This window comes from Lupinus angustifolius, chromosome LG04, assembly GCF_001865875.1.
Source record: "Lupinus angustifolius cultivar Tanjil chromosome LG04, LupAngTanjil_v1.0, whole genome shotgun sequence".
NCBI classification, from domain to species: Eukaryota; Viridiplantae; Streptophyta; class Magnoliopsida; order Fabales; family Fabaceae; genus Lupinus; species Lupinus angustifolius.
Window position 1 is genome coordinate 23,491,246 of NC_032012.1, and position 18,374 is coordinate 23,509,619.

The window sequence follows — 18,374 nt, forward strand, 5'->3', positions numbered from 1 at the left end:
CTTACATCGACGCTTCTTTCACCTTGCCGCTAACGGGTCTGATGCCTCCAGATGTTGGACCTCGACACCCGCCAGTCAGGAGTGACGGCGCTGGTTCCTCCCACCGTCATAGGACGTGGGCGGATTGTTTGGATGCTCCGTCATCCCGCAGAGCCCAGAGGAGCCGGGTTCTTGGAGGGGGTCCTTGCAAGAAGACTCCGAGTCTGAGAATGTCATCCCCACCAAATTATGCCGCTGGGTTGTGGCATAACGAAGTGGAGGAAGAAGAGGAGGAGGACGAGGTCATTGAACTCGTGAATGTGGAGAGTTCGGTGGAGGTGATCAACCTCGTGTCGGACTCAGAAGAGGAGGAGGACCCGAGTGAGGGGTCCATCATTCCTGGAATCTTCTGAGTCAGCTTGGGGGCCAGTCGATGTCCTTTTGTTTGTTTTTGATGGGGGCTGTGTATTTGGTGATTTTGTATATGTTAGTGGCGATGTAGTTTCCGCCTTTGTTGATTTAGTTTGTATGAACTAAAGATGACTTAACCGTTTATATGCATTGTGTTATTCAGGAAATTGTGAATCAGGTTAAGTTATCATTCGATAACGATAAGTTGATTTTCCGCATTTGAGTTACTTAAAGTGATGTCCTAGAAAATGAAGGTTTTAAAAGGAAACAATTTTATACAATCTCTTTATTCAAAAAAAAATTACCCATTTTTCCGCAATATTTTTGAGAAGTATTTTTCGGGGCGTTACACCTTTGGTACACACAATCATCAACTTTATTTGCCGCAAAACCATATGAGGTAATAACTTGATGAAACTTGTGATTTCATTGACGATAAGCTTGTTTAAGGCCATAAATTGATTTCTTTAATTTGCATACCATTGAATTTGAGTCAATTGACACAAAGTTTTCTGGTTGCACCATATAGACTATTTCTTTAATGTTACCATTTAGGAATGCAGTCTTAACATCTATTTGATGTAACTCTAAATCAAAATGAGCTACCAGTGCTAATATTATTCTAAAAGAAACCTTCGAAGATACTAGAGAGTATGTTTCTTTATAATCAATGCATTCTTTCTGAGTGAAGCCTTTAGCAACTAGACGAGCTCTATATCTGTCAATATTACCCTTTGAATCCCTCTTGGTTTTAAATATCCATTTGCAACCAATAGGTTTTTCCCCTTCAGGTAATTCGACAAGATCCCAAACGTCATTATCATGCATAGACTTCATCTCGTCCTTCATGGCATCGATCCACTTTTGAGAATTAGAACGTTTCATGGCATGATAGAAGTTCAATGGATCATCTTCTGTTAACTTGATGTCATCCTCATGTTATTGAAGAAATACAATATAATCACTAGGAATTGCACTTCTCCTCTCTCTAGTAGATCTCCTTAATGACACTAAGGTTGTTGAATATGTTCTATAGGTACTTGAGGGAGAACCTCATTATTGTCTTATTCTGAAATATTGTCAGGGACAATATTCTGAACATTGTCTTCTATTACTGAATTTATTCCTTGAATGGTAATAGGCACAAGAACTTGTTCATTATTGGTGATACGTTCTTCCTAAAAAACAACAACATTCCTTATGTTCTCTTTCTTCCCAAAATCAACTTCGTCAAGAAATCTTGCATTTCCCGTCTCAAAAAAAGAGTCTTGAAGTGAGATCATATAATTTATAGCCCTGAGAGTGTTCAAAATAGCCAACAAAATAACAGCTAAGTGTTCTTGAGTCCAGTTTTCTTTCATGCAACCTATAAGGTTGCGCCTCAGCTGAACAACTCCAAATGTGCAAGTGTTTTAAGCTTGGTCTTTTATTAGTCCAAAGCCCATATGAGGTTTTGTTAAATGCTTTACTTGGCACCCTATTAAGGATGTAAACTGCGGTCTTTAAAACTTCCCCCAAAGAGACTCTGGAAAGGAAGAATGAATATTTATACTTCTCACCATATCCTTAAGAGCTCAATTTCATTGCTCAGCAACACCCTTCATGCTAGGTTTGCCTGCATAATGTATTGCAAAACAATTCCATATTCTTTGAGGAAAAACACAAATAGTCATTTCACAACATCCACATTGTTCTTTCTTTTCTTATTCTGAGAGGTCATAGTCAAATGAGCAATTTCAGTCTTATCTATCTACAGTCCATCTTTCTCTTGCACTCACTGAGATATAAACTCATTGTGAAACCATTTGTCCTTCTGAGTGTTATAGCTTACTGTGAATGACCCAAAGTGTGTAGGAAGCGAGATGAAAATCAAGTGCAAGAGTAAGTCATCACCAAGCTCTAACTTAAGTGACTTGAGTTTTGATGTGAGATTAGGCATCTCCATAATGTACTCCCTTATGTTTCATTTCTCTTTATACTTAACGGAGATGAGTTTAGCCAAAAAGCTACTTGTTCCCGCCTTTTCAATTTTGGTAAAGTATAGTTCTATTTATTCATGAAACTTCCTTGCACTCTGACCCTCTGAGATAAAGCCTTGAAACGCTTCTGGAATAGAGCGTTTCACAATCAATAGACACATTCAATTAGAATGTTCTGATTTCTCAATTTTAACTTCATCGAGGATTTCCGGAGTAGAAATGAGTTTCTCCACCTGAAATGTCAGATCTAAATCCATACAGTCAAGAATAATTTCTACGGCTTTCTTATAGACCTTAAAGTTTGTCCCATTCCACAATGAGATGTTCTTAATTTGAGCAGAAATATTTGCAGCACTAGTAAAAGAACATAACAAATTGCAATCATTATTGCAATTAAACTCATATTTAACTTTAATACGTAAATTCAAATGATGACGAGACACATCACGAGTTACCTAGCACAACATTAACATTTAGTCTTTGGATAAAAATATTAACTTGAAAGTGGTACACTCAATGTAGTAATCAAAATTGATAATCAATATTCTCAAACAATAAGTCTTTCTTTGGACCGACTTACTATTCACATGGAAAGCCATATTATTATCACATATTTATTGCTACAAATATGTTTATAATTTGGGTCAACTAGTAATCTTTCTTTGGGCCGACCACTATTCGCATAAAATGCAAACATACAATTGGCTCGATATTTTATATCAATCACTAATGATACTCTTGTTTGTAATGATCAAACATTGATCATAATGCATGTTAAATAGTAAACATTTTTTGGGACTGATTTATCATTCACATATGCAACTTTATAGTAATCACATGTTTACCATCACATGTGTATACAATCTAGCCAAATAATAATCTTTCTTTGAACCGATTAATACTCACATGGATATATATGTGCACTTGCATTTGATATTTATTATGAACAATTCACAGAAAATATGTCACTTTGGCGACTTCAAATTTAATTGGTTTAATTAAAATGTCAAACAATTTTATTTTCCAAAAGAAAAATCATTTAGTTGAGTTTGATTCAACATTTAATCCAAAACATATATTATTTATATTTACAATAAATACATATATCCATTATAGCATATTGGTAGTATTGCATCATTCTCGTCACAAGGACTGCATTTTGAATTCCGTGATGGTCCTTTTAAATTTTCCATAAAAATATATTATCATTTTATACATGATCAAACATGGCAGGACAAGCTGTCCAAACATAAACAATGCTCCAACAATAGCAATCACTTAATAATACAATCAACCACCAACCAATGCAATAAATCATAAGTGTTGCAACCATTTAAATAAACAAGTGAGGTAATATATATAAACAAGACATGTTCACATAATAGACTCGTCACAAGATACCCAGCACAACATCAATTTTTAGTCTTTGGACATAAAAATTAATTTGTAAGTGATACTTTCAACATAATGATCAAATATTTACAATTAGTTTTGTCAAACAATAGTCTTCCTTTGGATAGACTATTATTCACATGAAAAAAACTTTATAATTGTTACTTATTTATCATCACATGTATGTTATTATTTGGTTAAATTGTGTCTTTCTTTGGACCGAACACAATTCACATAAATAATCTCATATCCATCTATGTAATTTTAATCAATTTCCATATTAGAGGTTACTTTGACAACATATTGCATCAATTAATTCAAAATAATTTCCAGACAAAAGGAAAACAACATGGGTCCATTATAAAAAAAATTATGATCTTGGAATTAAAACATTTAGATTTGATATCTTTTATGATTAACAAATCTAATCCAATAATATAATTACAAATAAAAAAAAGATATATTACATATATATAAGCACATGACAATGGACACGATCTTAATCAAATACAAAGTAGATCCAAAGTGAAAAGCATAAAAAATATATGCTAATCTTTATCAAAAAATTTAAATCGAATATGATCATACATATCTTAAAACATACATGTAACACTATATATATACACTTTCATACACTAACATAATAAAATATATATAATTTTAAGCATTAACAATAACTATATATATATATTAACTTTAATCAGTAATTTCAGACATCACAACAACCTCAAGTTGGAAACAATTACATATGTATATATGTATATTTTAATTCTCAATATATACAAGATCATGAATTCCAGATTGTATATGTATCATAAAAACACATCTTAACACATATATACCTTATACATATACTTTAACAAATTGCAAAATTGTAAAATGACAAAAGTCAAGGTCGAACAGTAAGACATTAGTGCACATATAATATACATATATATTCATGCACATATCTGAATATATACTCCAACTCATGTTGCAAAGATTCATAATACAAATTACTCATAATTCAACTAAACAGAAGCAAATAAAAATTATCTTCATTATTCCTAAATACCCAATTTTCATAACTAATAGCAAAAGCATAAAAATCCACAAATTTAAAAAATTAGGGTTCATAAAAAATTGGGGAAAACATCTGTAATGGGACCATAAAATTCAGAACCTAAAGCTCTAGCACTTGTTAGATATTTTCTAATGATTGGTGAAATATTAATCCTAGGATCTTGAATCTCATGATTCTCACCTATTATATAAAACAAGGATATAAAGTCATACCTAAATCCCTGAATCCATGTTTTATGATCTACTCCTTTTATATACATTTTGGGACATTCGTTTTCTCTCTGATAGGAGAGGTGCAAACTATTTGTGATTTGGTGTCTTGAGGACCATAATCATTCCTTATGTGTTAACTTATAGGGTTCTTATTATCACCTATAGGCCAACCATTTGGGTATCTACTCATTAAAACGTATATCCGTTATGAGTTTTAGAAGTCTTTTGAGTTGTCATTAATTAGATTACTTGTTTTATAACTTTCAAAGTAAATATTCAATATAATTGTATTAAATATATGATGGTTACCTTAATTAAAAATTATGAATTCTAACCCTTACTTTAATAAGAATGCCTTACTTTAATACGATTGCATAATTTGTTTAAGAAGTAGAAGCTGTAAGACAACAACAAAGGCAAAAGGAAAAAAATGTTTTTAAGAAAACAACTTAGCTGTTGAGCACCATGTTTCTCAACTTGTAAGATTTTTTTAGAGAGGAACAGAAGAAAAGAAAAAGGAAAACAGAAAAAGGATCGAGAGGGACATAGAAAGTGGGAACATAAGAAGATCGAATATCTACTTTTGGAAGGAAGGTATATATCAGGTTGGAATTTTCAATTTGAATTATGTCATGTAGTCGGCAAAGTAGCTTCTTCCTAACGTATGGGTTCTAAGGTTTTGAACCGAATTTGCATCACTAGATAAAGGAAACATAGAGCATGAAAACTTTTAGTATCCACCTTGAACAAGAAGCGACAAAAATATGTTAATCAATTACAACTACGTGATGAAACCACCTTATCATAGAGGAATCATGCCTAGGTAAAACTAGTCAAGCAAAAGGCTAATAACAATGAGACGTTAGTCAAGTAGTATAAAAATTATTCCAACTAGAGGGTATTCTTATTGGTGGAAGGATCTTGGCTCTCTTTCTAAATTGTAGGGGAGTATAGGTGCTGATTTTGAATCTTTCTTGTCAAAGGTTATAAGAGATGGGAAGCAAACAAGCTTTTGGTTGGATATTTGGTGTGGGTCACATTGTTTGAGAGACCTCTTTCTGCGGCTATACTTGCTTGCTGAAAACAGATTGGCTTTGGTTGCGAATTGTGGCTCTTGGGTGGATAACAGTTGGCATTGGAATGTTACTTGTAGAAGGGTCCTATTTGACAGGGAGAACAGCTTATCCCAGAAACTTTACGAAGTTATCAGACCTTTTTAGTGCTCTGCTTCAACTATTGGTGGGTGGAACTGTGGAAGTGGCATGGGGACTCTTCAGGTTCCTTCCTGGTGAAATCTGCTTACATTGATGCAGTGGAGAAGTTGATTCCAATGGAGATTTTGGCTGATCTTACAGCCTTAACGAGCACACTGCAAAGATATTGGAAGGCCAAAGCTCCTTCTAAGGTGTGTTGTTTTATTTGGAAAGTGCTGAAAGGTAAGGTGGTTTCAAAGTTGGCTTTGTTCAAGCGTAACGTTCTTGTTAGGGAGGAAGATTTGTTTTGTGCAATTTGCTTAACATTTCATGAAGATATTCCTCATATATTCCTTGGCTGCGATTTTGTGTTGAAAGTGTGGTCTTCTTTTTATGCTTGTCTGAAAATTCCCTTAATTATTCCTCAATCTTTGCATGCTTTTCTTCTGCTGCATGATTCGTATTGGAAAACAGATAAGGGAAGCAAAATCTGGAGAATGTTATGGTTTTGGGTGGTTTGGTCCATTTGGTTGATGAGGAATGTAACAACTTTCAGCAGTAAGAAGATTAATTACATTCAGGTGTTGGACTATATCCAAGTTAGATCTTGGTTTGGTATTCCTCTTGTTATGAGAGTAATTCTTTTCCTTTTAACCAATGGGCTTAGATCCCTGATTTTGTATTTTTAATCATTGTATTAGACACATTACCTAACTCTTGGTTTGGGTAGCACCCTTGTGCATTCTAATACATTGCTTTGCTATTTCAAAATAAATAAATATAAAGTCTCACTATATTCCAATATATGAAAATGATATTAAGTAAAAGGTCAGAAATTCAATTATTATAAACGACACTTGTTTAGAGGTGAGAAATATGAAATTAATGAACATGTGACATTATTGGAAGGTGAGAAATATGATTTTAATCAACATGCACAAGTTTAAGAGATGGACTATGACTAAGCTAATGATACTAGTTTAGATGTTGAGATGTGATTAGTTATATTGGACCCCACTAAAAACGAGTTTGATGTTGGGGGCTAATGGCCGTGACTAAGCTAATTATGATAGAGGAGTTTTTCTTTCTTGGTTATGGATCAAAAGTAAAATCAAAGGTTATTTTATTTATTGATTTGAATGAGTTTTTAATCCGGTTGTTTGCTTAGAATATTACTGCTAGTGTTCTCCTTAAACTTCAAGTATTTGAAGATAGAGGAGATTTTTTAGGTAAATTATTGTTATAATATATGAAGTACTAAAAATATAATTTAGAATATAAGATTTTATGACTAGCTATAATTCATAGTATATAAATAATACTACTTTAAACTTGGTAGTAATTGTTATTTAAAATTTAAAACAAGTGTAATATACTTCCGCACCACATTCAAAAGCTAATCTCACATATCAAATACGCTTGAAGATATAGCTTACAATCAAACCTTATTACATTAAAATATGAGATAAAAACAGATTGCTGAAGAGGGGATGTTTTGCGCCGTCTGTAGGCGGCCGACACGTGCCACTGCAGAGGCTGAAAAGTTGTAACATCACAAAAACAATTTAACAAACACCCAACTTTGAATAATGATACTAATGCTTTTCTCGCACTAATTAGAGGGCAAGGTTGGACATGATATAGTATGAAGGTTGTTTGCATTTTAATCTAACATCATGAATTTGGCTTCTTGAAACAAATATTATCTCTTGTGAGGATTAGATTGTATATACCCCTTCTTCATACCCCACCAGATATTAGCAATTGAGTAATCTGCATGCGATGCCCTTTTCCTCCTTCTCACATGTTATTATATGTAGTAAACGACATGCACCACCTGTCCCAATGGAGTTAGGATCCTCTCTATTAATGAAAAGATAAATGAGTATTTTTATATTTACACATAAGAGTAAAATTGTCATATTCTTGTATTTTAAAGATAAAAATGTCAAATCATATTACATTGTTACTCATGTTTTGTGTGTACTTGTGTGTCCATTAATGGAGAGAATCTCAACTCGTCCCAATGATATCTCATTCCTATCCTAGATTAATTACATATTGACACATGAATAAATGAAAATTTAAAAAAATTAATATTTTGATTTGCTCAAAACAAAGAATAAGACATCGTTTAGGATATGTAATAATATTTAAGGTGAAGGTAAGTTGAAACTGCAATAGTCAAATACAAAATCACATTTCATATATATTCACATGGCACAACTGGAGTTGTTGCTCCAGAGTCAACGGTCAGAATCGTTGGCTAAAACATTTCTCTTTCTCAATTCTCAATCTATATAATATATACACCATTCTATTCTCTTCCCTATTATCAAACAGTTTCATTCCTACCTATCTCATATCACTTGGTTAATATTATTGAGTTAAAGTATAAGATGAGGCCTGCTGCAAATTTGAATAATGTATTTAACGTGCAATCAAAGAAGATGATGATCAATGGTCCACGCCCTTCCACATTGATGATCAACAAAGACTCTCATTTGATTCGAAAGCCTTCCATTTCCGATAAGAAACAACATAAACAAAAAAGGGTTCCTATCGTCATTTACACTCAATCACCAAAGATTATTCACACCGAGGCCCAAGATTTCATGGCTCTTGTTCAAAGCCTCACTGGCATGTCAAGCTCTAAGGAAAAAGTACCTCATCAGCCAGACCAAAAGGCTTATGAAGAGTCCAAATACAACAACAATAGTAGCAAAGAAGGTGGTAGTGAAACTGAGATTTGTGTCAAGAAGGAGGATTACGATGAGACTTTGGTTAAGTGGGGTGCAAATGTTGAAAATAGTAGTCCTTCTAATATTATGAGGTTTGCTGATATGCCACTTTGCACTCCAAATTCATCACATTTCTTTTGCTCATCTCGATCGGTGTTTAAATGTTCTGATAATCCATATGGAATTTTGGGGAGTTTGATATCTCCTTCTGGGTTGGAATTCATGAAAGAACTTCCTGAATATTAATTGATTGCAATTGATTTTGGTGCTGCCTTTGTGCCTAGCTAGTTTGGTTTCTTTTTTTCTTGGTTGATTTCTTTGGAAATGTTGGTCTGTTAATTAGTTGGGCACGATTACATTAATGTGAATTAGGAGGGGATTTATTTCATTCTTTCTGGACATAAGAAGAATAACGTAACTTCATTCATTTGATTTTGTTAATGTAATTTCATTTCTTCTTGAATTTGGATTCCATGTTTCTTTCTAATTACCTTTAAGCTTCTCTGATCTTGTTTCATTGGATTATTATTTTGTCAACCATGGGGATTGGGGAATATTCATGAAGTTACACTGTTAATTAATGCAGTTTCCCATTTCATTAGTTCATAATTATTGGGAGTTAGATATTTTTTATCGATGAGATAAATACTTCAAAAAACAAAAACAAAAGAAAATATCATTTTCAATATCATTTTAATTTTAATAAAATTTCATTTCTTAAAAACAAATGAAAAAATACACACTTGTCTCATGATGCTTGTTCAATTATTGGATCTATGAATTAGGTATAGGCTACCATAAAGCAAAAGTCTTACTCTTTGTTTATTGCACTATTTATTTAACAAATGTTCTGCAAACAAACATTTAACATTTGATTATTTGCATCCAAATATACCCACTTAATCAAGGATTTGTTAGGGAAGCTAACACGAAGCTAGGATGGTTAACTTAATTTATAATCAACTATGAACACAATCCACGGTTTTAGATCAACAATCAACAAAAGTTACAAATGCTTACAATCTTGTTAAATTATATATATATATATATATATATATATATATATAAACTACATTCAGAATACGAAAATTTGATTTCTATTTTAAATATAAGCTGTACATTTTATGACAAAAACTAGCTAGTTGTTTGTAGTCATATTTTTTTAACATGCCAACCAAGTCTTTTCTTATTAATTTCTACATACGTAAACATTGTTAGCGAGTGCCTACCTTTCATTTTAAAACCTTAATTTTCATATACACCAACTTAGCAAGACACACAATCTCTAACTTTTGTATAAACTCTATTTTAAAATGTTGGAAATTTTCTTATGATTGGTGAAATATCGATCCTAAGAACTTGAATATCATGATTCTCACACATAATATAAAATAAAGATACAAAGTAATACATGAATTCATGTTCTCTTATCTACTTCTTTGATATACCTTTTGAGAGAATTTTGGTATGATGGTCTTCCTCAACCAAATCCTTAATTCCTTTTGGGACCTTCGTTTTCTCTCTGATGGGAAGAAGTGAAAACTATTTGTGATTTGGTGTATTGAGGACCATAACCGTTCCTTATGAGTTAACTTATAGGGTTCTCATTATCCCATATAGGTCAACCGTTTAGGTATCAACTCATTAAGTCCATATATGTTATCAATTTCAGAAGTCTTATAGGTTGTCAGTAATTATATTACTTATAGTAACCCAAAAATAAATAGTCGATATAATTGTATTAAATATATGATGCTCACCTTAATTAGAAATTATGAATTTCTAACAATCTCCCACTTGTGCTTCATCTTTTTCCTGAAACATTTATAACACATATTCTTTATGCACGAATCTGTATGCTATTTACATTAGACTTCTCCTTAATACAATCCGGTCCATCTCATATATCAACTGTGGAATCATTGTGTCCTTCATCATATTCAAACGTGTCTCGACCATGATGATCACTACTTTAATATATTTAATGACATAGATCAAATATGGATAAGTGACATAGAAATTTCATGCAATATGATCTCAAACATGTCTATTTCCAACTAGTCCTTCTTTATTCTTTAGTGAGATCAATCTAAAGTCCTTAATTGCAACACAATAGTTACAATATACAAGTTCAAAATAGAACAATAAACCATCAACTTTATTATACATAAAGCTATATAAAACATCCAAAGTAAATCATAAAACATATAGACTCACACTGAACTAAGGTATGCTAAGGAGCAATACTCATATGAACAATATGCGCATGAAAAAACTTTAGGTACCAAACACTTAGTCAGTGGATCAACTAGCATAAAATTTGTCCTTATTTGTTCTATATAAATTTGTCTATTTTCAGCACTTTCTTCGACAACGAGAAACTTGATGTCAATAAAATTTGACTTTGTTGAACTCTTATTATTGTTGGAGTAAAAAACCATAGACGTAGTGTCACAATAAATTCTCGATGATCTTTTAGTACCATCAACCACACGTAAGTCAGTGACAAAATTTCCACAACCATATGCCATGGTCTGATGTTCCAAAACAAACCATGAACTCCGCAACCATGGTTGAAGGAGCTATGAGCACCTGTTTAGCAGACTTCCAAGAGATAGCTCCTTCAGCCAAGCTAAACATATATCCAGAGGTGGATTGTCTCTTGTCTGGACACCCAAAAAAATCGGAGTCAGAGTACCAAATGATATCTAAATTTTCAGACATTCGATAAGTGAACATGTACTCCTTTGTTCTCTTTAAGTAATGCATAACACGTTTGAATGATTTTCAATGATGCCTTATAGGATTGCTCAAATATCTTTCCAAAATTCTCATGACAAACATTATGTCGGGACATGTGCAAACTTGAGCATACATTAGATTTCCTACTGCAGATACATAAAGAATCTTTACATCTTGTATCTTTCAAGGTCACTTTTGGGCACTGTTCGAGACTAAACTTGTCTCCCTTAGCTATAAGGGCATCTCCTGGTTTACTTTCTTTCATATCAAATATATCTAGGACTTTATCTATATAGCTTTCTTGTGACAACCTTATGATACCTTGAGAATGATCTCTCAGTATCTGAATACCCAATACAAAACAAGCTTCCCCAAGATCTTTCATTTCGAAATTATTCGTTAGAAATCTCTTGGTCTAATGCAATAGTGTCATATCACTACTACTAAGCAGTATATCATCGACAAATAAATATATAATACCACGAATTTAAATTTACTCCCACTAAATCTGTGGTACGCATAATCATCAACTTTATTTGCCTCAAAACCATACGAGGTAATAACTTGATGAAACTTGTGATTTCATTGACGATAAACGTGTTTAAGGCCATAAATTGATTTCTTTAATTTGCATACCATTGACTTTGAGCCAATTGACACAAAGTTTTCTGGTTGCACTATATAGATCGTTTATTTAATGTCACCATTTAGAAACGCAGTCTTAACATCCATCTGATGTAGCTCTAAAACAAAATGAGCTACTATTGCCAATATTATTCTAAAAGAATCCTTCGTAGAATGTTTCTTTATAATCAATGTCTTGTTTCTGAGTGAAGTCTTTAGCAACTAGATGAGCTTTATATCTGTCAATATTACCGTTCGAATCCCTCTTGGTTTTAAATATCCATTTGCAACCAATAGTTTCGCACCTTCAGGTAATTCGACAAAATCTCAAACATCATTATCATGCATAGATTTCATCTCATCATTCATGACATCGATCCACTTTTTAGAGTTATAACTTTTCATGGCTTGATAGAAGTTCAATAGATCATCCTCTGTTAACCCAATGGCATCCTCATGTTCTTAAAGAAATACAATATAACCATCAAGAATTGCACTTCTTTTCTCTATAGTGGATCTCTTTAATGACACTTCTACTTCTTGAGGATGTTGAATTTTTTCTATAGGTACTTGAGGGAGAACCTCATTTTTTTCTTGTTCAAGAATATTGCTAGGAACAATATTCTAAACATTATCTTCTATTACCGAAATTGATCCTTGAATGGTAATAGGCATAAGAACTTGTTCACCATTAGTGATAGGTTCTTCCTCAAAGACAACATTCTTTATGTTCTCTTCCTCCCAAAATCAACTTCCTCAATAAATCTTGCATTTCCCATCTCCAAAAAGTCTTGAAGTGGGATCATAAAATTTATAGCTTCGAGAGCATTCAACATAGTCAACAAAATAGCAGCTAACTGTTCTTGAGTCCAGTTTCCTTTCATGCGACCTATAAGGTCGCACCTCAACTGAAAAAACCCAAATGTGCAACTGTTTTAAGCTTGGTTTTTTATCACTACAAAGCTTATATGAGGTTTTGTTAACTGCTTTACTTGACATTCTATTAAGGATATAAACTGCGATCTTTAAAGCTTTCCCCCAAAGAGACTCTGACAATGAAGAATGATTAGTCAAACTTCTCACCATATCCTTAAGAATTCGGTTTAATCGCTCAACAACACCATTCATGCTATGTTTACCCGACATAGTGTATTGCAGAACAATTCCACATTATTGGAGGAAAACACAAATAACCCTTTCACAACATGCTTATTGTTCTTTCTTTTCTTATTCTAATAGGTAATAGCTAAGTGAGCACTTTCAGTCTTATCTATCTGAAGTCTCTCTTCCTCTAGCACATAGTCCTTATGAGTATTTTAACTCACTTTGAATTGCCCAAAGTGTGTAAGAAGCAAGATCAAAACCAAGTACACGAGCAAGTTATCACCAAGCTCTAACTTAAGTGACTTGAGTTTTGATCTGAGATTAGACATCTCTATAATGTACTCCCTTATTTTTGTTTGCCTTTATACTTCATGGAGATGAGTTTAGCCAAAAGGCTACTCGTCTTCGCCTTTTAGTTTTTGGCAAAGAATGGTTCTATTTTTTAAGGAACTTCCTTCCACTCTCACCCTCAAAAGTAGAGCACCGAAACACTTCTGTAATAGAGCGTATCATGATCACTAGACACATTCAGTTAGAGTGTTCTCATTTCTCAATTTTAACCTCATCGAGGATTTCTATAGTAGAAATGATTTTCTCCATCTGAAGTGTTGGATCTAAATCCATACAACCAAGAATAATTTCTATGTCTTCCTTATAGACCTTAAACTTTGTCTCACTCAACAATGATTGCAGCACTAGTAAAAGAACAAAACAAAATGCAATCATTCTTGTAATTAAACTCATATTCAACTTTAATACTTAAATTCAAATGATGATGAGGTACATCACGATTTATCTAGCACAACATTAATATTCAGTATTTGGACAAAAATATTAACTTGTAAGTGATACACTCAATGTAGTAATCAAACATTGATAATCACTCCTATCAAGCAACAAGTCTTTCTTTGGACCGACTTACTACTCACATAGAAAACCATATGATTATCACTTATTTATTACTGCAAATATGTTTGTAATTGGGGCCAAATAGTAATCTTGGGCCGATCACTATTCGCATAAAATGCAAACATACAATTGACTTGATATTTTATATCAATCACTAATGATACTCTTGTTTGTAATTGTCAAACATTGATCATAATGCATGTAAAATAATAAACTCTTCTTCGGATTGATTTATCATTCATGTATGCAACTTTATAATAATCACAAATTTACCATCACATATGTGTATATAATCCGGCCAAATAATAATCTTCCTTTGGGCCGATTAATACTTACACGAATACATATACGCACTAGCATTGGATATTTATTATGAACAATTCAAAAAAAAAGATATCACTTTGACGACTTCATATTTAATAGGTTCACTTAAAGTGTAAAACAATTTTATTTTCCAAAAGAAAAACCAGTTAGTTGAGTTTGATTCAACATAACCTTAACCAAAATCATATATTATTTATATCCACATATAAATACATATATCCATTATAGCCTATTGATAACATTGCATTATTCTCGTCACAAAAGACTGCATTTTGAATTTCAGTGATCATCATTTTGAATTTTCCATAAAAAATATTATTATTTTATACATAATTAAACATGGCAGGGCAAGCTGTCCAAACAGAAATAATGTTTCAACAATAGCAACCACTTAATAATGCAATCAGCCATCAACTAATGTAACAAACCATAAGTGTTGCAACCATTTAAACAAACAAGTCAAGTAATATACATAAAACGAAACACGTTCACATAATAGAGTCATCACAAGATACTTAGCACAACATCAATTTCTAGTCTTTGGACAGAGAAATTAATTTATAAGTGGTACTCTCAACGTAATGATCAAATATTAACAATTACTTCTGTCAAATAATAGTCTTTCTTTGAACCGACTATTATTCACATGAAAAAACTTTATATTTGTTAGATATTTATCATCACAAGTATGTTATTATTTGGCCAAATTGTGTCTTCCTTTGGGTCGAACACAATTCGCATAAATAATCTCATACACATGTGTGTAATTTTAATCTATTTCCACAATACAAGTTACTTTGGCAACATATTGTAGCAATTAATTCAAAAATAATTACCAGATAAAACGAAAACAATATGGGTTAATTATAAAATAAATTATGATCTTGGAATTAAAAAAACCTTCAGAATTCATATCTTTTATGATTAACAAATCTAATCCTATAATATAATTCCAAATCAAAAAAGATATATTACATATATATCAATGGATAAAAATGGATGCAATCTTAATCAAATACAAAGTAGACCTAGTTTGAAAAGCATAAAAATATATACAAATCATTATCGAAATTCCAAATCGAATATAATGATGCATATCCTTAAAACATATATGTAACACTATATATATATATATACCATATTAAACGTATATATAATTTTAAGCATTAACCGTAACCATTATATATATATATATATTAACTTTAATCAGTAATTACAGATATCACAACAATCTCAAGGTGAAAACAATTACATAAGTATATATGTATATTTTAATTGGCATTATATATACAAGGCTATAAATTCCATATTGTATATGTATAAAAGATAAAACACGACTTAACTCATATATACCTTATTCATATATTTCAGCAAATTGCAAAATTGTAAAGTGACAAAAGTCATTGTCCAACAATAAGGCATTAGTGCACATATAATATACATATTGCATAAGAGATTCATAAAAGTTAATGCAATGTGGATGCACAGATACTTCAACACATGTTGCAAGGATTCATAATATAAATTACGAATAATTTAAATAAGCAGAAGCAAATAAAAGTTATCATCGTTATTATTAAATACCCAATTTTCATAACCAGTAGCATAAACATAAAATACCTAAATTTAAAAATTAGGGTTCATAAAAAAAACAGGGAAAAAAATTAACTTTAATAAAGAATCATAAAATTCAGAACCTCAAGCTCTGATCTGAGTTGTTGGATATTTCCTTATGTTTGGTGAAATATCGATCCTAGGATCTTGAATATCATGATTTTCACACATAATATAAAACAATGATACAGAGTCATACCTGAGTCCATGTTCTCTGGTCTTCTCCTTTGATATACCTTTTGAGAGAGTTTTGGTATAACAGTCTTCCTCAACCAAATCTTGAATTCCTTTTGGGACCTTCGTTTTCTCTCTAATGGGGAGATGTGAAAATTTGGTATATTTCAGATCATAACCGTGCCGTATGTGTTAACTCATAGGGTTCTCATTATCCCTTTAGGTTAATTGTTTGTGTATCCACTCATTAAGCTCAATCCGTTATTAGTTTCAGAAGTCTTATAGATTGTCAGTAATTAGATCACTTATTTAGTAACCAAAAATAAATAGTCGATATAATTATATTAAATATATGATGTCTACCTTAATTAAAAATTATGAATTTCTAACTTAACTTTCTTATCAACAAATACAAAATCCAAATATTGATTTCGAACAATTATATGATCAAACAAATAATGAGTAAGCTCGTAACAGGTGTTAGAAATTTGGATCGGGTCATCCCTGATTAGTTAATCTTCAATATGAGCTTTTTGTTTGAGATACTTGTTTGTGAAAAATTGTTACGGCAATTTTTTGGACTCAAAACATTCTAACTTTAAATTATATTATCTTAAAGTACCAAGATTGCATTAAGACCAAACATTTTTTGGCATTGGCAAGCTTTGTAGGTGAATAAAAACTCACCGTCATAGCAAGTTGAAGACTTTGTGGTTCAACATCCCAAAGAATTTTGGCAATTGGATCATCTTTCAAGCTTCCATTCACTCTTTTCTCACATTTATCATTCCCTCTAACCTCAACACAGATAATTTATAGAAGCTGAAAATGATCCCCGACCCTGGTTGAAACCAACATAGTAGCTAGTGAACCAAAGAAACAAGATCATGAAAGCATCCCTTTTGCTCTCTTAATATATTTCTTTTCCTATTAAAAAAATATGTAGGGTAAAAAACTCATAAGGTCGCAGATATTTCTTTATTTTATTTTTGAGCCCATGCTCCATTTTCTAGACTTCAGTTTTAGATGCTGCAGTTTGCAATAGTTTAACTTAATGTTAGGATTATTATGGACTGTGTGGTCATATTAACTTTTAATTTGATACCATGTTAAAATTTAGGAGTAAGTCTGACCAAGTCTTTGATATGGGAGTGAAGTAGTTAATGTTTAATATGCGGCTTTAGGCTTAAAAAACTTGTTTCCTCATAGTTAATGATAAATACTTGATTTCCAAAAACAAGTAATAGTATATACAACTTATGTTTTTTTATTATCAGCAATGATACAACTTATGCTTTGAATTAGTACCACAATTTACATTTGAGTATATCAATCTCCAAAGAACTCTCCAATTCTGTCCCCATGTGGGTTATTCATGCTCTTTAACAGTGTATTCTCCTCATGCAATTTATGAAACTATAGGATAGTTTAGGCATTACCCCCAAAAATATTTTCTTTCTTAATTTTGGGAAGTATTGAATAATTAAGGTGGAATGTCCAAGTTAAATAAATATAATTTTAGAGTATTTGAATATTTGATGATTTCTTACATATTCATAACGAAACGGAGCACTACAGGAAAAGATCATGTTAGCCATAGTTAATTAGCCACACTAGATGGCCCATGTTTAAATTAATGCTGAAACCTATCCACTTGTTACTCTAACTGGGTAGTTGCAAAAATAAGGCACCAAAATATGTATTAACCTGGAGTTGTCTCTCCTTCTCCTTCCATTTTTTTACTTTTCTAAAATAGCCCAAAATTCTTCAATCACTCAAATCCAGCTTCAATCTTCACTCAAATCTTATTTTTTTTCATATTCGCAACCATCTCCGAAATCAATTGCTTCATTTACTATTTATTAACCTTCAATTTCTTCTTCTATTGGATCTACACTTTTCCTAGGGTTTTC

General features: G+C 32.0%; 1 protein-coding gene across 1 annotated transcript; it reads left to right on the forward strand.

Moving 5' to 3' along the window:
- Nucleotides 8,558-9,457, forward strand: LOC109344882 (VQ motif-containing protein 8, chloroplastic-like). Its single transcript, XM_019583608.1, has one exon. The coding sequence runs from the start codon at nucleotides 8,629-8,631 to the stop codon at nucleotides 9,214-9,216; it is 588 nt and encodes a 195-aa protein (XP_019439153.1). The 5' UTR covers nucleotides 8,558-8,628; the 3' UTR covers nucleotides 9,217-9,457.

Coding starts and splice junctions, on each gene's coding strand:
- LOC109344882 (XM_019583608.1), top strand. CDS start 8,629: ATGAGGCCTGCTGCAAATTTGAATAATGTATTTAACGTGCAATCAAAG.